Source organism: Aythya ferina (assembly GCF_964211825.1).
Source record: "Aythya ferina genome assembly, chromosome: 3".
Lineage (NCBI taxonomy): Eukaryota > Metazoa > Chordata > Aves > Anseriformes > Anatidae > Aythya > Aythya ferina.
Genome location: NC_140298.1, coordinates 32,142,257 through 32,170,169, shown reverse-complemented (window position 1 = coordinate 32,170,169; position 27,913 = coordinate 32,142,257). Strand labels below are relative to the sequence as shown.

At 40.0% G+C, this 27,913-nt stretch overlaps 1 protein-coding gene and 1 long non-coding RNA gene across 6 annotated transcripts in view; one reads left to right on the top strand and one right to left on the bottom strand.

The window, feature by feature from the left end:
• Window positions 1–404: 404 nt before the first annotated feature.
• Window positions 405–27,913, bottom strand: part of LOC311433508 (uncharacterized protein) — a 39,175-nt gene continuing 11,666 nt past the window's right edge. The window contains exons 3-6 of one of the 4 annotated variants that reach the window (XM_084512699.1): window positions 17,174–17,275; window positions 12,335–12,426; window positions 10,724–10,798; window positions 8,652–8,770 (exon numbers count right to left, since the gene is read on the bottom strand). In XM_084512699.1, the coding sequence (XP_084368825.1) occupies window positions 12,415–12,426; window positions 17,174–17,275 (114 nt within the window). In that variant the 3' untranslated portion in view covers window positions 8,652–8,770; window positions 10,724–10,798; window positions 12,335–12,414. Of the gene's footprint in view, window positions 1,505–8,651; window positions 8,771–10,723; window positions 10,799–12,334; window positions 12,427–17,173; window positions 17,276–24,219; window positions 24,986–27,812; window positions 27,885–27,913 lie in introns of those variants that run through there. The other 3 variants (XR_014690792.1, XR_014690791.1, XR_014690793.1) reach the window with 3 other exon arrangements.
• LOC311433512 lies at window positions 16,616–21,602 on the top strand. Of its 2 annotated transcripts, none has more exons than XR_014690801.1 (2): window positions 16,616–17,436; window positions 21,355–21,602. It is a non-coding gene; the product is annotated as an uncharacterized lncRNA (long non-coding RNA). The 2 variants fall into 2 exon arrangements; XR_014690802.1 differs by having other exon boundaries at window positions 16,620–17,453.

Below are 27,913 nucleotides of genomic sequence, written 5' to 3'. Positions count from 1 at the left end.
TTGTATCTGACATTTAGGTGTGATCACATGCTATGTAAGTGAGACAACTCGGTACAATAGGCCCAACTTATCTTTACTTTTTGCCCTTTGCAATGTTAGTAACCGTGATCCTAAGTGAAAATACACAGTCTGTAGAACTCTACCAGGTCACACTGCTGCTTGTCCAGGCAGAAATGACTGAATGTGATGCAGGGTAATAGCGCATAGGACCCAGCATGTTTCTGCACTGAAACAAAGCAGAGCTCACAAAGTTGTGAACAGAAAAGGGTGAGAAGGCCGTAATCCTATCTCTGTGGCATAAGTGAAAGCAGGATCTGATCTGGAGCTTTCAATACTGTGCTGAAAGCTGGAGGAGGTGCCTGAGAAAGAAAAACCACAGAAAAATGGCGGCAAAGCCTTTTTTCTTTCTTTTTTTTTTTTTTTTAATAGAACAGAGAATTGCAGGCCAGTCGAGAGGGAGAGCAAAGCACTGGAACTGTTGGGCAGTAGAAGCGTTTGGGAAGACAGGATGCTGTACTAACAGTAAGTCACCTTTTAGTATTTTTTTTTAAGATGATTTCTAATTTTAGGTAACAATTAACTTTAAACTTTTATGAGTTTTCTATGAGGTCAAGTGCAATATCCTTGTGTAGTTCTAAAGAACCTGAAAACCGAAACCCAGGAATTATTTTTCCCTCATTTGATGAAGTACTTGTGGAAAAACCATAAAATGTAAGAAGACAGAGAACTGACAGGATTTTCTAAAGACCATTACAGAAATGAAGGAAAATAAATACATAAATAAATAAAAATCTAAGACGAAAAATCTTCTCCATAGGCTTCATTAAACAATGCTAGGCAGATTGCATAGAAAGATGATCATTCTCTATCACATCCTCTAATGCTGCTTCATAAGGGCTGCTGGCATAAGCAATCTAGTCAAAACATTAGAGGTCTTTTAATACGGTCAAAGCATTATGTTTAGGAGCTAAGGTTTTCTAATGGAAGGTTCAGGACAAACAAAAGTGCCAGATGGTATAAACAGACTAAAATTTCTGAGTTTGTCTCAGTGAGGACTGCCTGAGCAATATAGAAAGGAGGCCATAAAACATTCGCTCTAGGACCCCTTTTCAAGCTCAAGAAGCACTCTGAAGTCAGAAGGAATACGTTCAAAGGCAATGAAACCCCATGCAGTGCTTAGGAAATTACAGACAACGCTGTCTAAATTAAACCAAACACCTCCAGCCTCTGGAGTGTTACTGGAAGGTGTGAAGCTTGTTTAAAGCTACCTTCCTTGCTAAGATGCCAGATGCTGTACAGCAAATTTCCTATGCCATATTTCTTGACCACAAATCTAAGAGACAAAGGAACTGGACCCTGAACTGACACAGATCTACTGGACATCCTCTTACCGTCCTCCGTGCCACTTCACTGGAAGGCTGCAAACTTCCTTGTAAATCCACTCCTAATCCAGTCGTCACTTGTTTGATCAAATATCAGTACACTGCATTCAGGACCTTTCTTCCTGGGGAAGAATTAATAATGTCATGACCAGGATTTATAAAACTGAAGTCTAAACCCAGTTTCTTCTTCAGTAAACATGTTCATTTACCAGTAATTTTGAGACTCCCACAATAGAATTTGTAAGATTTATATGCTTTCAATCTAATACAAATTTCTACATAACTGAATTCACAAATACTAGTTAATAAATGACTGAAAGATACTTATTTCACCTTCTTGACATGATATGCAATTTAAGAGCTGTCATTTTTGATCAGCTTTGCCTGCATTAATGATTTGATTCAAATTCACACATTTTACGTTGCATGTAACGTTTCCTGCTTAAGGATTAAAAAATTACCACTGTAGACTATGTTGAAAAGCTACTATATGATTTTGATTTGGTAGGAGATACAAATAACAGTGTAGACAAATCTACACCGGATAGTATCACTAGTATCAAAACTAAATAATGGGTGGAAATCAACTGGAAAGCAAACATATCTTACAAACAAATACATTTGGGGAAACATAATCTGAAACATATTGAATTCAACGGGAATGAATCACAATGAAAATGGAAAAGGACTATTTGCAGGGAAACAGCAATACCGAAAGAACTTCTGTAATAAAGGAGAGATACATTCTTTGTGTCAACAAAGGCTTGATATGCTTACTTAGACAAAATAGGCAGTGTAAAGGGAGAACACAGCAAGATGGAAATGGGGAGAGTCTCATGAAGGCTTACTACATTCATGAGATGTGTTTCTGGGGGACATCTGCTCATCTGTCTACTGAATAAAGAAAGGATATCAACAGTCTAAAAAAAATGAAAGACTAGAAAACTCTATGGCTAAATTGTCTTCATTCCAATAATATCAGTAGCTTTTTGAAATCAACAACACAAATATCATGAGCAAGCCAGGCACAGTTGGACCTGTAAGGAGTATTTGTAAGTTAAACTTAGATTTCTTTATTTGATATGCTTTACTGACTCACTGGACTGGGACTCAGAAATACTACTGATAAAATTTCCAGCTTCTTGCCTATAAAATCTGGAACATGCTCATTTCTCTGTGCACTTCCATCCCTTTTCTTTCTTATACATTTAATTTGGAAACCCTTTGAGACAGAAACTTATTCGGGCTGTGTAAACATGCATAACCAAGGACAAAGGGACAAAGTTTTAAATGGAATATTCTAGACACAGTTAGCACACATCAATAAATCTTGAATGTAAACTTTTAAATATAAATTTGCAATATAGGTTACTTACCTATCATCAATCCGGTCTAAATTCCGTTCCTTTTAATTTGGGTCTTTTGATTTTAGGCACAGAAATACAGTTTGAGAATCATGATGTTCATCCAAGAGGGATATTTTGTGATTGCCTGCATTTGAGTTCCACTTAGCCACAGCTGTAACTTTCCACTACAATTTTAATGTCTAATATTATCTATTATTATAATATTCCTTTATCAGTTTGCTTATATAAATGAAATAGTAAGCTAGTAGTAGTGCCATATCGATAATTACACAGAAAGCAAACTTGCCCAGGAAGTTTATGAAGTGTAAGATTCTGTTAGGAATGTCCCTAAAATATTCGGCTAAAGCAAGTCAAGTAAAATTTTTAACCAGATTTATCACGTGGCCTTGCACAGCTGTGGTTAGCACAATGCGGCACAAAATACTGAATCCTGAAGGAGCAGATTGCTTTGTCAGCCAACTGTACAAAGCAGTAATTCCCACAGAGGCTCAACAATATACTGGATAATGGGAGATTAATCTTTCAGAACGGCAAGCCAGCATATGCAGTCAGCATGTAGACTAGCATATATATTGTAAGCACTGAAAAAGGAAAGAATTTCTTCAAAAAGTCTGTCCTAGGTTCTTTAAACACCATTTTTGGGGTAAAATCTTTTTGCAGCTTTTCTATCAAACAAGTTCGAGAAACATGATGCAATTGGCATTCACAATGTAACTCACCATCAACAGCCACGTGATCAAATGGTGGATATTTGAAGATGCTTTTACTAAATGTCTCATGACACATTGAAATTGCATTGTTTGGGTGACGACAAAATTAGAAAAGTCAAGTTATCTTTTTAGTTATATTTGCAGTTTCTGTGAGTTTCTCTGGTAGTTGCTTAATTATCAAGCAAAGTGGGCCACCTACTCCTTACTTGAAGTTATGCTGGGGCTCACACCCCACCAAAACCTCATTTAGGTCTGTTTTCTTCTCCTCTACCCCTAAATGACCCCATTAGCTCACACAGCCTTACCCTTTCTGCACTAACTTTTCATCTGACCCAACTCCATCTAATCCAAATTATGAGCTTGTCTCCACACCTTGCCTTCTAGCATTTCTCATTTCCACTTACACAAAACATTTCCTAAACTGAACTGCTGGGGAGGGATTCTTTGTGCCATGCAAGAAGGCTGGAAGAGCATCAAAGGGCCCCAAACTATTGTATCTGATGAGCAATCTATTCCAGTGCTTAATCATCTTGAAGTTGGGAAGTCTTTCCTCATGTTTGAACTGAATTTCCCCTGATGCAGTTTAAGCACATTATATTTTTTCTTGATCATCAATAAACATGAAGAGCAATTAATTTCTACCCTTTTCCCAGCAGTCTGTAGGTATTTAAAGGCTGCTCTTGTGTCTACCTTCAGTTCCTTTTCCCTAGACTAAACAAACCTCATCCTTTCAGTCTCAGATGTCAATTCTCTAGACTTCTGATCATCTTTGCTGCTTCGCTCTGGTTCTTGGCTTTCTTAAAATGGGTAGCCTGACCTAAGCATGATGTTCCAGATGAAATTTTGCCAGAGCTGGCTGAGAGAATTACGATGCACACTTCAAAGGTATGTCTTAAACACATTTTAACACATCCTTCATTATGATCTAAATCTCCTTGCCCTTTTGCTCACAAACGCCATCTAGCTGTTTGTTCTCCATCTTTCACACCTGCAAGTAAATATTTTAAAGTGTACAACTTTGTGTTTGTCCTTACTGAAACAGAAGTTATTTATTTAGTATTTTATTATTAAAAATTTTTTAGTCATCCACAGCACTAATAAAAACCACATAAATACTGATTCAAGAAAAGTTGTTTCTAAAGATGTATTTGTTACAATCATGTATTTTGGGAGACAGACATTAATAACTATCTTTTGAGTACAATTTTCTGACCAGTTTTCCATTCACCATGTATTAGATTTGCTTTACCATACATCCCCAGGTGGCTTATATCATCTAAGACCAAATTAAGATAGACCATTTACTCTTTCTCTGGTATTCACAAGGCCAATAGCCGATTTATAGAAGGAAATTAGATTAGCGTGATGTAACTCTTTCTAGAATCACTGAATCATCTAGGTTGGAACAGATCTTCAGGATCAAGTCCAACCATCCACCTGACCTACTGAGTCCCATTATCAAATGATGTCTCTTAGTGCTACGGCCATGTGTCTCTTCAATACCTACAGGGATGTTCAGTCTAAGTTTGTTCTGGTATTCACTTAATACCCTGCAGAGTCTCACTTCACATGCTGGGAACATGCATGTGAAGAAAATATTACCTACACTACCCTCCTTTTTATAGCTTAGCTTCAATAAGTGGCATTTTAAGCAATAATTTATAGTGTCTGATTGCCTTTCCTAAGGGGATCCTAACAAACCAACATATCATGGTGTAAAATACCGTGTACCAAGACAATATCCAAGTGCAAGTCATTTGTCCCTGCACAGATGCTTAATGTCTCTTGTCTTACCAAGTTTTCTAACTCCCCAGCATGTCAGAATACATCTTCTACTGTGGTTTTGAGGCTACAGAGTAGCCCATCTTATTTTAAGGATAACCCCAATAGCAGAGCAGACTAAGGCATTTATTTACCCCTTCACATTTCAAGGCCAGGCTGGATGCAGCTCTGGGCAGCCTGCTCTAGAGGTTGGCAACCCTGCCCAGAGCAGGGGGGTTGAAGCTAGATGATCTTTAAGGTCCTTTTCAACCCAGGCCATTCTATGATTGATCCTGTGGTTGATTCTATGATTTATTCATTTGCCCTTCTTCAGAAATCCTCAGAGGGAGCAGAATGTTTTCTGTCTTAAGTTATAATTTCTCCTCTTCAGTTTTGCATCATGTCATAGGTGATTTCCCAATTCTTCTTGTGTTTTTTTTTTTTTTTTTTTTTTTTTTTTTTTGGGGGGGTTTGGTTCCAGGCTTTCCTAATCAAAGACTACTGAATTATCTAGTAAGCGGTATAAAATTTCAAATGTATGAGAAATATATTAATTAGCGTGCTAAGTTCTTTGCTACAGCTATGTGCATGTGCAATGTGTTCCCATTGGCCTTGTTCTGTCATTTTTGTGTTGACAGAAAAAAGAAATTGAGAAAATCCACCTTTTCATTTGCAATCATTAAACTGCTCAGCTTTATGTCTGTATTGACACTGAGTGTCTAAAAATGCAGATAAGGATTTGATGGATTGCTTGCAAAGGCAAGGCAACCTTTTCCAGTGCCCAGTGCTGCAGATTAGAAAATATACTCACCTGCATTAGGGCTGCATGACCAGAATTATTGTGTACCTGACTTAGCCTGTTGACAAAATAACTCATCCCGCCTTACCATAAGCTGCATTAGGAAATCTTTAGAATGGTTAAAAAAAAATTAGAACTGATTGGAAGCTGTTTTATAGACCTATCTAACACAAGCCATCAAATAGGAAGGACAGACATACATAACCCTATCTCTGTCATTCACATCAGTAGAAAATTGCATGCACAAGTAGAGACTGTGAATGAGAAAGGTTCCTTCAGCCATTCCTCTTCTCATGGGTTTGGGAAACTGCAGGATTGTTTGTTTCCACAAATCTATAACAACATCTGCTTTATACAATTTTTTTTTTTATTATTTTAATCACTTTCATTGCTACTGTGAGTACTAGCAACCCAAACAACTAGCTGATTGAGCTTCCAAAGTTAAAATAAATGAGTGAAAGGATCCTTCAGTGGCTTGTTGAAATCTGTTTTAAGTATGTTGCAGAATGGCTCTTGAACCTTGCCTTCCTTGCCAGGCTTCTTGGAAGACCTCCTTGGGAGCATCTACCAAATTCTGGGAAGAGAGGTAATACCAATGGCAAAGGAGGGAATAAACATGAGAGGCAGGAGAAAAAGGGCAATGAATGAGATCCAGGAGAGACAGGGAAGGCAATGACTATATCTAGACAGAGATTCCTTTAAGCAACTGAACTCATGTTTTGGGATGAAGTCCTGCAAAAGCATGTTCATATCTTTTATCTTCTCATTAATCCATCAAGATAGCAAGTGGAAGAGCTAAAAGTCCACTTCCCCAGCCTTTTGTACCTTTTTTGTAATTGTTGACCTGTCTTTCTAATGGTCTTTAAAAAAGGTAAGGTGTAATTTACAGAGAGGTATACGCAACATACTTACAGTAATTCTCCCCTACCCACCCCCTACCCCCCCCCCAAAAAAAAAATAAAAAATAATTAGAGACCACAGCACTACTGCAGAACATGAATTGATACAAGAATAGACTACTTGGAAGCACATTTGTTCATGATTCTTGCTGATCTCAGGTTCAAGGACAAGGTGAGGGGATGAGGGAAGCTCCAAGCTTTCCAAGCTGTTAATTTATTGTCTGTGAGCAATGCCAACAACTATGTGCCTGTGAGACTTCCTTGTGAATAAAGCATGATCAGGAGACACTCCCAATTCTCTCATTTCTTTCTCTGTGTAAGTATGAGAGCCCTGTTCTTGAGTGCTAATACAGTTTTTCCAGAGAGTCAGTGCACAAGCAGGGGCTCAAGAGCCAGAAGAGACATTATTGGGGGTGTAGAATGATTTAAGACTTAGAGACTGAGCCATCAAGAACAACCAGCCAAGCTGGACAAAGGAAAAACGATGCTGAGGAAAGAAACACAAAAAGAGAAGAAGGTGAGGGGAGAGGAGCACTGAAGGAAAAGCAAGTCATGAATCTTCATGTGACTAAAGCAAATGCCTGGTGGTTCACATTTACGGGATCTATTGAAAGCTTTCCTGATGACCAACCCAGCCTCTCCCCCCTTGTATCTGTGCAGATTCTCAGTGCTTTAACTCCCATTATACCACTTACCTGTATAACAGGCACTCTGAAGGGCTTTAAACAGTTGCAAGGAAAGTATCTGATGTGTGCCAAATATTATCATTATTAGAGGAGACTAAATGTCGCAGAGGAAACTCATCCTTCTCTGTTAGACAGTGTCCCTGGAAGTGCCCTGTGATCATGTCAGACTCACAAAAGACTCGCCCCACGGCCCGTCATTTCAACTGGCCTCCAGCAGCTTTGTGGTTAAGGCACTCCAGCTTATCTCTGTCACTGACTTCTCACAAAACACAAATTTCTCAGTGCCTTAACCCCTCATTTGTAGAAAAGGAATGTTCTGAACAGGCACATTGAAAAGATCAGCCCATTTGTGATGTACTCACACAGTCCACATAGTGTTGTACTTTGGGGGGAAAATTCTGACCCTAACCAACATCTCTGTGAGGCCAGCAAAACAGATTCTCAGCCCTCTACTCCTGTCAAGTGCCTACATTCCCCATTTCCAACACAGATGATATCTGTATCTAAAATTTCATGGAAGTGCATTAGAAAAAACCTGGACAAGATTAACAAATACCAGAGGCTGAAGTAATACGCACAATTATCTTGTTGGAAAAGAAAAAATAAACACAATTATCTGAATAAAACCAGAACTTGCAATACTGAGATAGGAGGCATACCAATTTTGATTTGAACGAGTTACCAATTCAGCGCTCGTATATCTACTTAAGCTGTCAAAACATTACATGCTGTGGAATATATTATATATATTAGATGGGTCAGATTTAGGCCACTTCCTTCCCACATACAAAATAGGAGGTGGTTAAGTAGTGCACAGATTTTAAGCTTGTTCATGGCCTCCCATAATCCTACTCTCAGCAAGTCCTGTAGTAGGAGCCAGAAGAGGAACAGAAGGAATCAGAAGGAATAATTTATACTTTTCATTATTACTGTCTATCATCCTGATGTTCTCAATGCTTTCCTCTGACAGAAGTCCTTAAACAGCCAGGAGTGCTGTGGACCAGATGACTTAATCATTCGACCACGTGTCACGCTCTCCAGATGTTGCCTGGGATTCTCATGGACTTACTCCATGCTGTTGCAGTCTTTCTGCCACTCTGTGACTCCGCACGCCAGAAGTATTAGGATCTGATCTACTGATCTGTAATCTGCAGACCAGCTGGCTCCTGTACACGATGCAGGGAAGCAAATGCGAATTACATCTCAGCAGAGCTCAGTATTGAAAATAAGAATGTAAGATCTACCCTACTGTGCTGGACCAGTATTCTGCCCCCACCAGTGGCTGCAGGAAATGATAACTGGAAGAGCTTGCACTGTTGGCCACGATCCCCCTACTACTGCTCCTGTGTCCATAGTCACCGGTTAAGCAATTCATGCCTGGTTTTCCAGGCACTTCCAATTCCTTTTAGCATCTGCTATCAGCCTCCAAAATTTGTGGCAACAGAAGTCAGAACTTGACTGCCTGCTGCCTGAAAAAATATAAACCTCCACCTGTTTTAAAGCCGTTTTCTACTAGTTTTAAGGGGTGACACCTGGTTTTATACTGAGGGGTTTGTTGAGTTAACAGCTCCACATCCACCTAATTGAATGCCTTCACATTTCTAACCGACCAATCCCCACTCAAAATCAAAGACTTAGACCTTTAAGTCTTTCCTTGCAATGCAGCTGCTTGAGAATCTTAATAATTTCTCATCTTTTTCTGCACCTTTTCAAACATTACTGTGCCTTTTGCAATGTGAGATCAAACTGCACACAGTACCCAAGATGTGAGTACAAGATTTTGTACTGCAGCAAAATGATGCTTTCTGTTATGTTCTCAATGCCCTTTCTGATGATACTTGACTTGTTCGTGTGTGTGTGTGTGTGCACACTCTGGGGCTGATACTGTATCTTAAGGTGATGATTTCAGAGTATTGTGAGTGATGGCTGCAAGGTCTCTTCCCTGAGCTGTACCTGCCAATTTCAAGCTCAGCATCCTACAAGCACACTTCAGACTATTTTTCTAAGGTGAATTACTTCACTTTTTTATTATTATTTTTTTTAATGCCAAAGCTAATTAGACATTTTTTTTGTCCACTCAGCTTTGTGAAGTCTTTTTAGAAACAGGCCCACCAAAAGGCACATTCCTCAACTGCAACATGCAACTGCAACTGCATGAGATCCCTCTTGTCACTGGGCCACTTCCAGCCCATGAAGCGCTTTGCAAACACCCTGCGAAGATGTGACTCAGCACACAGGACCATCGCTGCTACCTGAACAGTGGCTCTGAGGAGCTGGGAGAGCAGGAAGTTGAAAACTGCATGCCTGGTAGGGATCGCTTATTTGTATGATGGCAAAGCTGGTCTTCAGCCACTTCTGGAACAACTAAAACATAAAATGCTTGCATTTGCATCTAAGTAGTTATGAATTCATCTTTAGGATCAGAAAAGGAAAGAGTTTGCTTGTCTGAACAGCTATGAGAACTCTGCAGCCTAGTGAGGAGTTCACATCCCTTCTCCTTCACTGGCTTCTATGCATTGACAGCTGGTCTGTCAGCTCCTTTGACCATCTGGTTTGTTTATTCAGTCCTTTGGGATCCATCGTTCATGTCAGGCTATTCCTACCTCAGGGGCATCAGAAACACCAATCAATCCCTCGGCTATGTCCAAGAGGAGTGAGAACACAGAAAGCTAAAGGAAGCATCGTGGTTTTTGTAGTGTAGTACCAGGCAGGCAAATTAACTTAATGCCTAATGACAAAGCCAGATGCCTCCTTGTTTTCAAAATTTCCCCAATATAAGACAGATTAAGCAATGACAAGTAGCAAATAAAGATCTGCCATGGGCCAGGGAGGACCTAAAGACTGAACGTAGAGGGAATGTCAGAGACAGATGTGTGCTGTCTGTAAGCCTCCATCGAAGGGCTGTCATGAGTCAGAGAAGTGAACAACCTCAAATCTAGGAGCTAAAACTGCAATATACAATCCAGTTCTTTTGATGGGTTGTGCTTTATGTGCTGCACAAAACTTGCTTCCATTTATCAGTGCTTTGTTTCCAAAGCTTTTACTGAAATGAAACGCTTCAGAATAATGCTTCAGACAGACATACTTTGCAAACAATCTTTCAGTATTCAGTTCTGTACCTGAAAGACAATTCAATCTTCTTGTGTTCTCCTACAATGTGAAAATTATTGGCTCATCATCTTCTTGGTGTTTGCCTTTAATTAAAAAAAAAAGAAAACCACCACCATCACCACCACCATGACCGAAACACACAGACAAAAACCCCTAGAAGAATACAGCATAAAAGACAGATCATATGTTCTGCCTCAGGTGGCCACTCCTTGAATTCCTCTTGCAGGATGACGTAGTCCATATCCTAAATGAGCTTTCCTTGGAAAAAAGGGGCTGCTTCCCTCGAGAGCCTGCCTCCACATGCCGGGAGCTTTCACTGAAACTTTTCTCAGCAGGACTGCCACCTGCTTCCAGGGCAGGCCCCTCAGGCAAACATTTGTCCTCTTAGAGGACAGCAGGGACCTAATCGCAATTCCTGCAGCAACAAACAGGGAGAGGCTGGTGGTTGGGCTCTTCAGCCTGGAAAAGGAGAGGCTCAGAGGGGGTCTTCTCAGTGTGCGTAACCCTGTGATGGTGGGGAGGAAATAAAACAGAGCCAGACTTCTCAGTAGTGCCCAGTGGAAGGACAAAACACAATGGGCACATGTTGAAATACAGGAAATTCCATTTAAACATAAGAAAAAAAAATATATATATATATTTAATTTTAAGTGCGAAACACAGGAACAAGTTGCTGATGCGGGCTGTGGAGTCTCTGCCCTTAGAGTTAATTCAAAACCCAGCTGGACTTGAGCCTGAGCAACCTGCTTCAGCTCTGAGCAGGTAGGGCTGGACTAGACAATCAGTTCCTTCCAATCTCAGCCCTTCTGTGTGCTTTTCTGTGAACATCCGCAGGTTTGAAAATGCTAACCTCACCGTTCTGCTTTCTTGCAGATTTGCCACAGGACACAAGGGTTTGAATGCAACTCTCGAGCGGGCATGTTTGGGATAGGATGGGTTTACACAGAGACAAGTCAGGAGAAGAAGAGTAATAAACTTGAAAGACACGATTATAATTTATGTTTGGACATCTGGCTCTGTCACGTGCTGTAGGGCTGACTCTCCATCAGGAAGTGAAAGGCAAAATCCACCTGAACCAGAACTATTAAAGAATATGACTCAGAAAATAATTGGCATCTGTATATGCATACAGATTTTGGTGGAACTTGCTTTAGAACTTTGCTGAATCAGGACTGAAATCCAGTGATACTAACAGGGACTTCATCTTTGTAGGGTGACCTACTTAATTACACTAATACCTTATAAGAGATTTATTCCTCTCCTGAGGTATGCATTTTTTCTCTGGTGTTTTAGGAAAACCTACAACAGCCACTATGATGTGTTAAGTGAACTGCTAAAGATTCTAAATATTCCCAGACAACAAAGAACACTTTTCCTTTAATGTGCCTTAAAGGAGTAAAGTAAATATATCTGGAAATTTAAGAGCACCAGCTGAAGTGTTTATGAAGTTGTACATGAGCTATTCGGTTGTAACAGCATTTAATTGTAATTCAGTGATCTTATTCACAACCCTTTTTTTTTTTTTTTTTTTTTTTTATGACTTGTTTCTTATGGGACTAAGCAATTTACAGTGCTGTGCCACTACAGGTTAGAGTGCCATGCTACAAAACAAGATTTACCTTTTGCTGTTTCATATGAAGGACCATTTTCTCAGATAGTTTCAGGAATTGTTTTCCACAAGTAGTGACAAATACCAGCTTCATTCACCCATCTTGAAGGAACAAAAAGATTTTAGGCTGAAGGAAGTTCCTCTGAAGAGACTGCAATTGTGAACTATAGCTGTCATCTACTCACAACCAGAAGAAGGTACAACTATTGCTAATAAACATGCCAGAGCTTCCTCATCCCATCAGATAGCGTTGAAAACAGCTGCCCTTCTAGCATGCCCAAGGTTAGATGTGTTCAGCACCTGTTGCAGCAAAATGTGGTAACTGTTGAGCGTGTTTTTCTAAAGCAGGTGCTGAACAACCCTGACCCTATCTGCATGAGCTGGACAAATGGACAATTGTTTTTCCTCAACAGAAAGTGCTTGTGTGATCTTGACATACAGTCATGTCTGTGATTTTAAGAAAGCCTAAGAGCAATATCTGTTGTTTGCAGCTTAAAGTTTGAGAGGCATTTCAATGAAGTGGGAACCAGCCCTGAACTGAACACCTTCTCCAACTTAAACTTGAACTTTAACAGGGTTGTGATTAATTTAGACGATGCCTCTTGCTAGCTCTTGTGCTCTCTACTGCAGCTCTTTTTTTTTCAGCCATCTGGAAACCTATAGCTGACCTCTCCCTTAAACATCTCCAGATGCACTTGTTTTTCAGCCTCAGCTACTTCTGAAATCTTTGGCACCCTAACCCCTGTAACGCCATTCAGCACAGAGATGTTGCTTTCTCTAAGTTCTTTCCTGGAATTTATATTGGACAGGCTTTCCTTACTTCATACCAGGTCCATCAGGAAGTGCAAGTGAATTTGTCCCATTTTATAATGTGTTGGTAGTGTGATAGATAAAAACATACTGGGTAAGAAGATGTATCAGGGTAGATATTTTTCTTCTGATTTAGGCCTTGGTTCCTCCCAAATTTTAATCATATTGCCCTTTTCCACAGGGAAAATATACCATTCTATATAAAGTCTTTCAACTGAAGTTAATAACAGTGTTGTTCACAAGGCTTGGCCCTTTTATTTTTGTGATTTTCAGCTTCTTGGCTTCAATAGACTGAACAATTTCCACTTCCATTTACAGAGAATCAAATTGTACTGGTGAAAAAAAAAACCACCTGCCAAAGCCCACAGTTGTACGTAACCATGGAATATTAATACTGTAACACATTTTCAAATCAAGAAAAGACATTAGAATTTATATGCAAGTATGAAATTAGAAGAGCTGCAAAGTGTACAGCAGTGTGTAGTAATGTTCATGTACAGACGTAATAGAAATACAGCTAAAGAGAAATGATTCTAAGATATTAAAAGAATAGAAATTCTCTTGCCAAAGCAAACAGTATTTTATGGAGTAAAACTAATTAATGCTCTCTTATTCTTATTCTTGTGTTCTCCATGCCCATAAGTAGCCACTTGAGATACACAAATAAAGTAATTTTAATTTCTTTTATTAATTTCGTGCATGTCCTCTGTGAGCCATATCTAAAAATTAGTTCCTTCAGAAAATTGGTTATCACGAGCAGGAAATTACTGTTGGATTTTTCAGTAAGATGGGGTTTGAAGTTTGTTCAATATATGGGTTCTCTGTTCCTAGGATTTATCAAGCTGAACGTCACATGAAAAACTGAAATTATTTCCTACTTTCCTTCTGTTCAGAAGCAAAGAGAGGAAAACAGCCTTATGCTTTGTATACTAACTTGGAATTAGGAATATCTATTTTCAGTTCCAAGTTTTGGGACTGGAAGACTCTTTTCTGACACTGACTGATTTCACTCAAGTATCTCAGTTCTTTTTTCTAAATATAAAATATACATAGATCAGGAAAATAAATAAATACAAGCCTGCATCGACTGTAATATGTTGAGCACAGTCTTTGCAGGCAGTTTCTTCCGTGCTGACTCTAACACTTGTACATCCAATGCTGAATGTCTGCATACTGGTATGTTGTCTGACTTTACCTCAGTATTAAGCAGCAGAGGTAAAACAAACCATTTCCATTTTCATTTTCTTAGCTCTATGAATGTAATAAAATATTTCAACCTTGTTTTTCTCTTATTGAGCTTTTTTCAGTATTGCTACACTGTTATAACAAGCCAAGGTGCTACGACTGGGTTGACATCACTGATAACTGATTGCATGTTGTGCTAAGAAAAAGATGAAAACTTCTCAAGCAGCCTGCTCTGCTGGGCTGCTCCCACAAAGTGGAGGCTGCTGGTTACATTTACAGCCATGCAGCCCCTGAATGGAGGTTTTTATTTACCGGACAATTCCCCTTGGTCTCTCCTTTTGTACCAGCTGGCACACACAGCTGGCAGACACAGCAACTTGTCTGCCCCAGCCAGTGCTCCCACTTCTGCAAGGGGTGAATTCAATATAGTGTGTGCAAAATAAATACCTGCTTGCTTTCACTCTTAACACTTGTGGACTGGAAAATGTTACTATGCTGCCCCAAGAAAAATATATGTATTGCTCCTGCTTTTGCCTTTTTTTTTTTTTTTTTTGGCATCAAAACTGACTGTTTTGGAAGGCAGCTAATTTCTCTTTCATGACGTAGAACTAATTAAGAGGAACAACATTTCAAGTAGACTTGGAGTAACCTACAAAAGAAAAGCACTGTATCTGTTAGTGTGGTGGATGCTGCTAATTTGAGGCTCTCAGAGCAAGAGGCTGTACTGACCTTTCTTGCTCTGCTACCAACGAATTCACTTATGTGTTAGTGAGGTTCTCTACCAGATATCAGTCCTAGTCCTTCAAGGAACTGAACCTGTTCCTAACTCCCCAATAGGTCAGCACTGAGCTCCCTCCTTCATCGCAGTGAAAATGGTCTTTTTTTTCTGACTAAGGCATACTTAGGAGTCCTCCTGGGCATCTCTCTGAGAGGAGGTCCTAGCTGAAAAAATAATCTATGATTTTTTTCTGCCTAAACTATTCTTGCGTGTTTTTAAAAAATCTTGACAGGATGAAATACACAGGGTTTTTCTCCTGTTTTTTGAAATTTGTAGCTCATAAAGGGTCAGTCACCTCCACACAGATGGTCTTAGTGGTCACAGATGATGTTATAACCTGTTAAGCCCCTGTAAGGCAGGGCAGGACAGTATGATCTGAGCCTCCCTCACAGCTCAGATGGTACTAGTGACCTCCCCTGTAGGAGGTTTTCATCTCTGCAATTGCAGAGCTGCCATCTGGACTTCATTCACCCTTTTTAATTGCACTACACAAATACGGATATTTTCAGGCATGAGACTGCTCTGTCCTGAGAAAAAGAGTCCTTCTGTTTTGAAGGATTTAAGGGACAGCAGGGCACTTCTCCAGTTGTGCCGTGGTATGTTGGAGGTACTGTGTGCAGTCACATACTTTGTAAACACGTGCCCAGATAAGCACTCAAAGAAAAAAAAAAGAAGACATTACTGGTACACGGAATTCTTTCAAGCTCTGTTATCTGTGGGTGTGCTTGCAACTTTCTCCTCAACATCTCTGTCCTGGGTCCCTGAAAACATGCAGGATTTATGAAGGCAGGAGGAGCTTGGGGCCATAGCACTGCTAACAAGCATAGCCTTGCTTCTCAGGAGGGCAGGTGAGGGGGTGGAGGCGCTGAACGCTGCTGCAGGTGCTGTTAGAACAGAAAAATACACACGGCTGTGCCAAGCTGCAGGTACACGGGGTATCCTGATGCACTGCAGCTACTGGTGAGCAGCTCCCTTGTTCTGGAAAAAGAGCCCAGAGCCAGGAAGGTGATGCTGTGGACACCCCAGAAGTGCTCCTCGAGGTGCTGCCAGAAGTTCTCCTGGAGTGACTGCAAGCTGTGATGGGGCTCTCTCCAACAGGAGCATTCACTCCACTCCTTGCCAGCCTCTTTACAACTCTGTGGTCTGAAATTACTCTGGTCTAGGTGAAGCTTTGCGTAACCGTCATTTTGCAATATAACATTTTGTTCCATTACAGCATTATTATCGAGCCACAGGTTTTGTGTTTAGCTTGCATGAAGAATTTTGTACAGCAGTACACTTAATGAACATCAGCTACCTTTGAACTGAAGATTTATGTAAATAGCAGGCATAAGAGCTGCTTTGAAAATACAAAGAAAATAATTACCTAGAGGGAGACACGTAGAATTCTGCTCAAAAACAAACTAACCAAGAAATTGAAGTGTTGAAACTAAGGTCTCTCACAAGCATACAGCATCAAGTATTTGCTTTATTACTATTACATAAAGGACTTATAAAGGAAGCCTCAGTCAGAGCCTCAGCCAGTCCAAACTGGACCAGGATCACAAATTTAGGGAAGGCAGCAAGCGTTTTCCATCTACTAACCTACACAATTCCTGCCACCCTAACAATTTAAACTAATATAGCACCTGGCCCCTTCTGAGTCTCCATCTTATTAGAAACACATTGACGGCTGCCTGGGAAGCCAAGAACCACATTCATCACTGGGGTATCTCATCTGACATCAGTGAGATCAGACTTTGGCTTTTATCCTCCAAACAGCGCACAATTTTTACACAGGACCTATATGAAAATTAACCTTCAGTGCTGCACTAATTCTGTGGTATTTGGAGAAAGGCACAGAATATCACTCTTTATTCAAAAGTTCTCTTAAAAGAATCCTTGATCAGCTATCTTCATGTGAAAAGCTTTTTGTCCATTGGTACAGAAGAAGGGAAAAGCAGCCTTGGGATGAAGGCAGCGCTCGTGGCACTGAGAGCCCGCAACAGGCACAGAATCGCCAGACCAGGCAGGCAGCAAGCTAGTTAAGAACAAAGATGCAGGAGACATGTGTAAGCCCCTTTTCCCCAAAAATACCTGTGCAGAGGTATGGAAACAGCCAGTATTCCTCAGCGATGTCTGAGCTGTTAGTTTGCAGCAGCTGGTAGGGCCAGACCGTGCTGTCAGGAACGCCGTAGCCTGGAGAACAGAAGAATGGAAACTCACTATATATTACTCGGGTTGTATGCTCTGATTTTGTTTTGGTTTCAGCTGCTGAAAAGAAATAAGAAGACGGGAAGAAGTTCTGTTTAATGGACAGCAAGTGCATGAATCAAGAGGAGGCAATGGAAAAAATAATTGTATGGGTACTGACTGGGTAAAACCACTATCTCCTCTTTTATTTTTTATTTATTTTTTTAATTTAAAGATCTTTCAGAGAACCTTAATTATTATTAAGAACCGCTTTAAAATGAGGCAAAGGATTACTTTAGCACTTTTTACAGCTACATTTTCATTTTAGCTGGATTTCAGATGAGAAATTATTTTTGTATTCGTAACATTTTAATGGTATTTTGCTAATTCTCTGTGGCGTCAAAGTACCTACAGTGCGTTATTTGTCTCCTATGTTATGCTAAAATTCCAGAGATTTCAGTTACTGATCCTATTTTTAATACCTGATGCAGATGGATTTTAGGTGTTTGCACTTTGAAAAGGTGCCTGTAACGAAAAAAGAGCTTAATTTTCAAAATGAACTTCCCTCTAAAAATCTTCTTAAGTGCCTTGAATTTGGCTAATCAGCCTCTTTCAAAAATTTAGGCCAGTACTCCCAATAAATTAAATCAGAGATTTGTATCTCAAACACAGGATAAAACCACAAATGCTGGACATCCTTTTCCTTGTGCTTGCATTTGTGGATGTGTGTGCATACGTATATATATTGTACAGACAAAAGTTACTGAGTTTTTCATAGCAAAGTCTCTTTAGCTACTTAATCATTTCTGTTGTTCTGCAGACTGGGGGAGATATTTGCAGGGAGCTCTGTGCAAGCTGACTTTTACATAATTATCACAAATCAGTCTTCTGGAATATTTCTTGTGCGATAAGCGTTGTTTAGAAAGTAGTTTTATGTCCATAAATAATTGGATTTTATTTAACCTTCCTTTTCATTGGATTTTTTTTTTTAAAGAAAAAATAAAGAAAACAAGGACACATTGGTAGAACTGATGGTATTTATGACAGATCTTTAAAAAATATTTTCAGAAATGATTGACTAACGATACAAAGATTTAGATCCTCCACTCTAATTTGAGCTTACTGTACTGATCTTATCTATAAATGATTAGCAGGTTTATGGGATACGAAAAAAATGGATTTTGGGGGGGTTTCAGTACAAATCATGCCCAGAACATGTTCTTTGGCATCTTGAAAACCAAAACAGAGCAGGAATGTGTTTCTTAATATGAAATATTAATCTAAATTGGAGCATGTTCACCCTCTGGGGGTTCTATTCTGATTTTTAGTGATTGCCAAGTATCTTTATAGATGACTGATTTGGTGAGTGCTCTATCCAGCATTCAGCAGTGTAAGCACTAGAAATATGTAGTTGCATAACATCACAGAGATGGGCTTTTGCCAATAAGACATGAGCACAAATTGCAAATAAGAAAACGATGTTTTTGCCTTGTTCTGTTAAGAATGTAACTTATTACGAACCTTTTCCCCCACCACCATGTGCCATCCTAAACACAGGTAAACAGCCTGAAATAAAACGAGAAGCTGTCTTATCTTGTCTAAACGGTGTAAATTTGGAGCAACAACCATTGTTGCCTTCTCTTCTTTCTTTATCATTTTGGAAATGGAAAACTGAGAGACTTACATAGTTGAACAACTGCCTGCAAAGCCTGAGGCACACAACTCATTACTGCACTGATACTCTGGCCACTTCTCACAAGGCAGTCACTTCAGAAAGCCATCCATAGGTATGGAGCTAAATTGGTTTTTAAAAGAAGCAGAACCAAAGTTTCTGTTTGGCTTAAAAAATCAGTACTGTTAAAGAAAAAAGTGTTACTTTACACTCAGATACTAAGAGCTTGACTGGTAGTAATATCAACAGTCTTAGGTCACAAAAAACAGTAATTAAAATTTATGTTAACCTTAGAGGTCTACTCTGTAGAATAGATACAAAATATGTTAGCTCTTTATTCGTGGATTTGGGGTCATGCTCCTCCTATCCCTTTTGTTTCAGGGAGCTATTAGCAGAAGTCCCTCTTAGGACTTTTAAAGCAATTAGGAGAGGTTCTGTGTTACAGCAGAGAGAAAGGGAGCAGTTTACATACCTGTATTCAAATACTATGACAAGACATTGCTTTGCATATTATTATATTTTAAAAACGGAGCCTGTTTCTTATGTGAGACAAGGTACATGATATCTGACAGGAATGCACGTAACAATTGTTGCAACTATACACGGAGCGTAAGGAGTCGAAATCGCTGACAGAAGCCTTAGTAGGTGCTAAGCCTTTTAGGCTTAGTGAAATTATGAGATATATAAAGGTTAAGAAGCTAATGTAAAACAAAAAATAGCATTTTGTTATGCCTTAATTTGGAAAAAACATGTCGGTGTCTGTCAGTTTATATCTACATTTTCAGTTGCCTTAAGGTCTGAAAGAAGACTTTTTAAAAACTAGTCCAAAAAAACAGGATTCCTTGTTAGAAATAATGAAAAAAATTCTGTATGTATATATGCAGACGAGAACACAGATGCCTTTATCTTTCCTAAATTGAGTGAAGGAAAGCTCAAATGGTGAATGAAGTGATTTTGGCAATTCCATGAAAGCTTGCAGTACAGGCAGATCTGTCAGAGACAGTGCCCTCAGCAATAATACTGGAGGGATAATTGATAAGTGGTTATCCAAAAAACACTGGAAAAGACCACCAAAGCAAAAAAGTTGAAATCCTGCCATCACTCTATCACTTGCTTTTATACGGATTGAATCCATTTAACACCAAAGTAGTTGGGCCTCCAAGTTGCAGAGGAGCAGCGACCGCTGTATTTGCATGTTATCCGTAAAATCCTGTTTTAATTTACTAAGAACACACATCAGGATACCACTTCAACGTGCACAAAATAAGGTACAAACTGCAGGCCTTTATGGTTGGGAGTCCTGTGGTTTATGGGCTCCATTAATTTCTTTGTGGGTTGACAAATGACTGTGGTGTGGAGCAACTTCTAATAACACGAAACCTCCTCAGACTCCATTCCTTCTGTCCCTCTCTTACCAACTCCTCGGTGTCTTTCATTCCTGTTAGCAATTTAAAGCCAGCTACGATGCTGATGTTAAACAAAGCACAAATTACTTCACAGAGCCAGTTCTTGTTGACGCAGAAGGAACATTTCTCTGTTTCTGCTGGCAAGACCTGCAGTGGCATTTTGTGGTTTTGGCGTGTTTCTCATCGGTAAAGGAAAATTTGCTTTATTTTGAAGCCATATATAGTACTGGTGGTACATGATGACACTTGCTTGTAAATAGCCATGCGAGAAGCAGACAAAAGTTAAGCTGCACCGACAGCTGTAAAATTCCCCTTCTCGCTTCAGGGCACGATAATTCTCAGTTCCTTAGGGACAGGTCATCCTGTTGGCATGCCTTCTTAGGGCACTTACACCCCATTCCTGGAAGGTTTCGGTTGCATAAGGCACACACCAGGCTGTCTGCAGCGACAGATACCTTTGGGAGGTGTCCATCAGAAACCTCCACATGCGAGTGCAGCCCTAGGCACTAACCTTACAGAAAATGGTATTGATCTGGCAGTAGAACAACCAGGCTGTCACCGCTCACAGCTCCGTCAGTAACGGTGTGACTCTTTCTGGACCAAGGCTTTTCAATGCATTTTCCTGCAGTTGCTGTGTATAAAATGCTGGGAATAAGATTTTCTGACCAGGGGAAAAAGTCTGTCTGAACTAAAAAAATGCTGGAAAGGAATTTGCTCCCACTTTCTCCCCTCCTAGTATATATACAGAGTATTAATCTTCAGACAGGCAGAGGATGATAACTGGTGTGAGCAGGCATGCACTACAATCAACAATGATATAATTTCATTCCAGTTCTAACATTTAAAAACATTATCCCTTCCAACTATCATCAATCAAGTCCCTGCTTAGGAAATACCAAATTAGTTGCTGTTGCTAAAAGGCCATCGATAGGTTTTTGTATTTAGGGGAACTATTCCGCTATCCTTTTTTGCTCAGACTTGATTTCTGGCTATTATCTTTTCAACAGGAATGTTACAAAGGCCTTGCTCAGCACATCTCTATCTTCAGACTCGAGAGGGAAGGGAACCATCTGCAGAGCGTAAAGTATCCTTGGCACGACCGCGATCCTCCAGGCAGCTGCTCTCCCGGCCATGAGAGGGGGAGCTGGTTTCAGTGCCTCTGATTTCCCCGTGAATTATGTGAAGTTCATGTGGTTCAAACCAGTGACTGGGGTATTTTTGCATGTAAATAATCTCATTAAGTCTTGATCACTAACTCGATAACTTTGTGGTTTCCTAAATGGTCCAGTGGGGAAAAAATAAATGGGCTTCATACCAAGATCGAATGAATAACAATAGGAGATGGCTCTTCAGCTAGGAACTGAATTATTTAAATTTACCTTGCTGAGTTACTTCGCTGTGCTCAGCAGAGCTTAGTGAGGAGAGGAGAGGAAAGGAAAGGGGGGATTTGAGCCTGTTTTCCCTCAGTCCTGATCTACAGTTTATATACTCACACAGCCTACAGTCATTCTCTTTCACTTGTCATTTCACAGTTTACTTTTTTATAGATAATATTACCGCGTTTGCACAGATTGGGTTTCAGGCTGTTTCACTGCACATTCTGTGGCCTCCTACATTGTAGCATCCTGCAGTACGCACCATGTGTCTGCACATTAGAGGAAAGAGTGAATTAAATACAGACAAGGCATCACCATTTGAAAGTGTGCTCCTGTGCATAGGTAGCAGAGAACTCAATGAATATTTGAACAATTTTGTAAGATGAGTGCAGTAGGCATGCATGGTGGCTGGTTAACCACTTCATGAAACGGCTGCTCCATTAAACTGGTCTGAAATCACCACAGTTGTCTCCAAAAACATCTGATACCTGTTGCAAGTTACCTTTTTTTGGCCTTATTGCAATGTTACAATTTTTCTGCATTAATGCTTCAGTCTAGTTTTACACTTAGAGTTTCATTCATCGCCTGTTTTCAAAGGAGAGAGCTTGAGGGACCTGAATAGGCAATGAATATACAGAAACCCTAGAAAGTTCTTTACAGCACCACTCAATTTAATCGTCCTCTTATTTCATTTAAGCATTGCAGTTTATTAGCGTGTTGTGGGGTAAAGCCACTAGTTAAGAAAGATTTGCAACATCCTTAAGAAATATAAAGAAATTAAAAAATATCCACTAAACTCAAATGCAAAGTAATTTTCCTGGGGCAATGAATCCAATTGAGAGCAAAATCATAATCAGAAGCAGTACAGACATCCGCCTAAATCTCAAGGCTATAATAAAACTCTTTTGTCCCCAAATGCCCTTCTAAGTCAGTTTGTTCATCTCTAACACTGAGGATTGCTTTACAAAGCAAGGATTATATTGTGCCTTGTGTCTCTCTTCCTGTAACTGTGCCACTTAATACTGGTGCGTGCTCACATGCATTTGGTGAGTGCTTTCCTGAAGGAGTGGTTCAGTGTGAATAGGTTCACACAGAACATAAGTGTCAGTCACTGCAACTCAAGGTATAACCTAACTAGATTAGGAGGATAAATGGAAAACTTCTAATACATTTGGATGCATTTATATTGACACTTCAGTGTATTTGTGCACAACAAAGTCATCTCTGGAGGAACTAACATGGGCATCTAGAAGAGGAGTATCTTTGCAGCAGGTTAAAAAGAGAAAAAAAAAGTTGCTTTTGCTATTTCTATAATATGCAAGTTGCTATTTCTGTAGTATGCAAGTTGCTTTGCTACTTCTATAATATGCAAAGAGTCTACAGTCCCATACAACTGTAATAGGATATGGATCACCTCATCACTTTCTCCTAGCTTGACAGCTTAAGACAAGATAGGATTTCATTTTTTGTTTTATTTTGTGTTTTTTTTTTTTTTTTTTTTTAATCTACATTTCTCTTCTGCATAGATGACACTTGTCTATTCTTCTCCCCTTTGTCCCAGTGTCTTCACATGCCTCCTTTTTCTTAGCATTCCCAAAATGTTTTCTTCATTCTCTGTTCCTATCTCTTATTGCTTTCATCAACAGTTAATTCAAATCTCAAGTCAACTCTCCCTTCCTTCCCCATTCCTCATATTTATGGACATTTGCTCAATTTCTAACCTCCCATACCTGTCCCTACTTTCTCCTGTTTTCTATTATACCAGTTCTAACCTCACTTTAATAGCCCTCCCCCTTTCCCTTTTTGTCCTGGTTCTACTGTCTTTGAAATCCCCCTTCCTCCTCTGAAATAGTGAATAGTTTCTGTTTCTTGTTTTCAGTTTCCTTTTCCTTATCCGACATTGTTTCCATGGTTCTCCTTTCTTTTAAGCTGTCTTTAGGCTGTCATGTCTGTTCTGCCCTGCTCTTCCTTGCTCTCACTTCTGGTCCTCCCTTCCATCCTTTCAAAAAGCTCTGTATCTTACACTCTCTCTGCGTGGCTGTCATCTCCTGTCAGTTCTGGTTACATATTGTGTGCTCTCACAACTGGCACATGTGGAAACTGAGACGTTCTGTAGAGACTGCCGCAACATGATGCAGAGAACAGGGATTGGAAAGAGAGCACAGCTCCTCCAGTGGATAAGAGACCTGGGCTGGACGTGACAGCTTGATTTAATAACTGAGAAGCACAGGAACACATCCCATGAACGCACTGGTATGTTAGTGCTTTATTTCCCTGTTCTGAACGGTTTTGTCAATGCATCGGCATTAAAGAATTTCCTAAGCCACCATCCTTACTCCAATCCTGCAAAATTTCAGAACAGAATCTAAGCCAGGTGCACACTGAAACACTGCAGTAGGTGTCCTCATGCTTCCTATCCATGAATTATGCTTCTGAATGACTGCTTGTTTCTATAGGGCTACAGGTTTCTGAACCTTAAGTTGACAGATTTCTCTAGTGAGACCAACTATTACAGTCATTGTTCTGACAAGCAATTTTTTTCAAACCTTCTGGCAGTCCTTAACTCAAGCGATTCAAGAAATATCGACCTCTTGGCAAAGCATCTAAGGTACATCCTTGAAAACAAAGACAATCTGAAGGCAGGGTATCATTGCCTTTTGTTTTAAGGACTATGTTGTACCAACTCACACATCAGATTCTGCACATTGGCAAGCCAGGCTTAGCCTGTGCAGTTTCCTGTCTTTTGGCAGGAGCTTTTGCTTGCAGAAGACTTACTTAAATACAAATTACCTAATTTTGAATTACCATCTTTAAATAATAATTCTGTTTCTCTTCTTTGAGAAACAAAGTATTTCCCTGGTGACAGGTCTGTGAGCTCTCTATAAAGAGAAATGCCGAAGTGTGCATAGTCACAGCTAAAGATTTCCTTTTATCAGTTAATGAGGACAACATATTCTGCCCATCTTAGACACGTCTAGCAGAAAGCTGGAATTGCCACACAGTGGCTTGGAAACACTGATATTAGTGGGTAGAAGTGGTCATGTTCTGCAGTAGGTGAAACTGTTGCTTGTTTTTTTTGTGTCCTCAAAATACATTTAACATCACCTGCCAAATTTAAAAGGGCATTCCAGTTGTCCTAGCAAGGGAGACTTTTCTCAGCTGAAGGGACCTTCAAAAGTGAAGCACTTCCCTGCTGTACAGGACTGCCAGAACTGTTCTTCCCTGCAGCTGCTTCCTGGCTGAAGTTCTCCTTCTAACAGATCTGTGGAGCATATTATGAGAAGAAAGGTCAGATAAGCACTGATACATTTTCCTAGTGTGCTTGAATGTATCACTAATAACTATGAGATCGTGAACTGGTGAGCCAGACTTTGGGTAGCTGCCAGATCCAGGGCAGTTTGTTCTGTTCAACTTCTGTTTCATCTAATTCTTCTCTCTAGTTTTTAATGTAATCAACAGTGCTTTCTTTAACATAATCTTGTTCCATGTATTGTTGGTGAAGCTGGCTGCTCCAAAGAGATGTAAAATGAACTTCTGGTCTCTGGGGGTGAAAGAGGAAGGTGAAAGAAGGGAGTAAAAGGTACCTGGCCTGTAGCACTCAGCAGAAGATCGGAAGCCAGAAAGTCGCCAAGATGCTAGTTAGTTGGTACGTAAACAAGTCAAAAAAGTAAGGGACATGTCAGCCACAGGACCAGACACTGGCAGGTGTCAAGAGGAATTCTCTTTTACAGTGTCAATAGTTTTGTTTTGCTTTGTAAAAACATCTGTATCTTTGCTGTACTGCAAACAGCATTCTTAAAAACCCATTTCCAAGCGATATAAAGAAGCACAGCTGGAGGTGGTTATTTCAATAAAATGTATTTCACTTAATTTGGACACACAGCTGGGACAGAAGCTTTACTGAAAAAGCTTTTAGAGAATTAATTCACGATAGTACATAGAAATGTCTGGGACTTAATTAGGACAGTAGTCACAAGTTTTCCTTAATGAGGTGTACTTGGCCACTGCTATGGACTCACATGGTGTTTAACCAGGTGTTAAATATATGTGAAACACTAAACTTCAGTCCTTTCATAGAAACCTTGCCAAGCGAAGATTTAAAAAAGACCAATAAATGAAATTCAAGATTATTATTCTTATTTCCTTTAGCACTTCACTTCATTCTGAGTCTGATGCTCCCTTTTGTGGGGGTTTTAGTGCCAGGGCCAGGAAACAGAACAGATTTCCATTCGTGTATGTGAACGTCAACGTTATAAAAAAGATTATTTCCTGAATAAGCAAGGAACCGGGAGGGCAGCAGGCTTCCAGATCCTGAAAGGTCACGTGTACCATTTCATTTATGTTTTTCTAACTGCAATGTCCCTTCAAAATATGCTGGAGCCCAGGTACAGGGACTGAATTATTCAAAATTACTGAAACAGCATTGAAATAGCTTTTTTCTAGCAGTAGATGTTTTGGAGAGAGTGCAGCTTTATATGAAGGAAAGTAAATCCATAATTTCTTCCCTGGTACCCAGAGGCCAGGGACACTTTTGTTTGAGAGAGCTAGAAATAATCTTTTAAAACACAAAGTAGTACTGAAGAATGTGAGAAATGGGGCCTTTCCCTTCTTACTTATCTTGAGGAAAACAAAACTTCAAAGGTCAACTTATTTTTTTTCTCCTCACCTTGATACTCTCAGCTCCACAGAAACTTGCTCTACTGATTCAGAACAGTGTTGGCATGAGAAGCTCCAGTTCCTTGCAGAGCAACAACCCTGAGAACAAACGTTTTCTTAATTCATCTGCGACCAGAGCTCAGGTAACTGGAGGAGAGAGCCATCAGTCACAGGATGCTTTGATATTTATCCTGCTTTGCAGTCTGGAGAACTTTCTTCTTGCAATAGGGGAAGAGAGAAAAAGGGAGCAAGCTTGTATGAGCTGTCTTCGCATGCACCCAGCTTCTCCAGGGACTGGAGGAAACAGCACCATTATTCCGGCCTGCTCTGTTGCCATATGAGGCTGAACTGTGTTTCTTGGGGGGTATAACTAGGACAATGCCCTGGGGCACTGGGCTATAAACAGAGGAAAAGCAGGAAGCAGCTGGAGACACCAGCAGAAGACAGACCTGATCTCTACCCCTCTTCCAGGTGAAGCCAGCTCTCCCCCCATAGCCATCATGGCATAACCATAGAAGAGCTTTCCATACTGGGGGCCAGACTCTGCCATCTTTTTTAATTTTTCTAAGTTAGATCTGCAGCCTTCATCTCGGTCCAGTATAGAAAACATGACCCTCATAATGCCTTTCAAGCTAATACACAAAGCAGTTATATTTGGACAGCAGCACAACTGGAGAAATGTCCAACAAAGCATGTCAGTAGAAGAACTCTAGCACATTTCCTATTTTAACAGTGTGTAATTTGAGTGTTTGTTCTCTCGAGTGCCTTCAAATTATGCCAATTTCTGGAGATTAGAGTCTAGGCTAAGCACTCTCCTTGAACAGATACACAGCGGATCTCTGTTTTAGTTGGAAGAAGGTTTATGTATGAACTGATTGCTTATTGCTTGAAAGAGCTATTCAGCTGGCTATAAAAATTGTGGTTTTGACATGGGAATGTTCTTGTGGCATTGTTTTCCATAGCAGTGGCTCTATCTGAAACGTTAGATTCTCTTTGGACGCTTCAGCTGTGATGTGGTTTGAACTGGAGCACCCAAGACTTCTTTGATTTCCTACCAAGGGAGAAGCGAAACACTATTGCATGTTTTTGATGTCCAGAGACGTCTACGTTACTTTCTCTGCAGGATCGTCTTGTTATGTTGCAGGTATATTACCTTCCTGACAAGTAACGCAGATTAATGCATTTTCTGGTGCGGGAAACGTAATTAAAAGAGTCGAATTTACAAACTTGGACTCAGCCGAAATCACTCACTGGAAAACATTTCTCTTTTCAGACAGAGCGGTGACTAAAGCTTAGTAAAAAAGTCTTTCATTAATCCCGTTTCATACACTGACTCAAAATGTAATCATGGGCATATCCCAAGCCCTCATCTGCTTCAGGCAATCCGGCTAGAAATGAGGTTAAGAAATGAAGCATTGTGGAGTGCTACATACCACATCCAGCCTGAGTGTTCTTTGAACAACTTCAAAATTCTTCAAAAACGCAGATAAAATGAGGATGTGTAACTAAAAAAAAAAAGTTGATGTGCACGGGT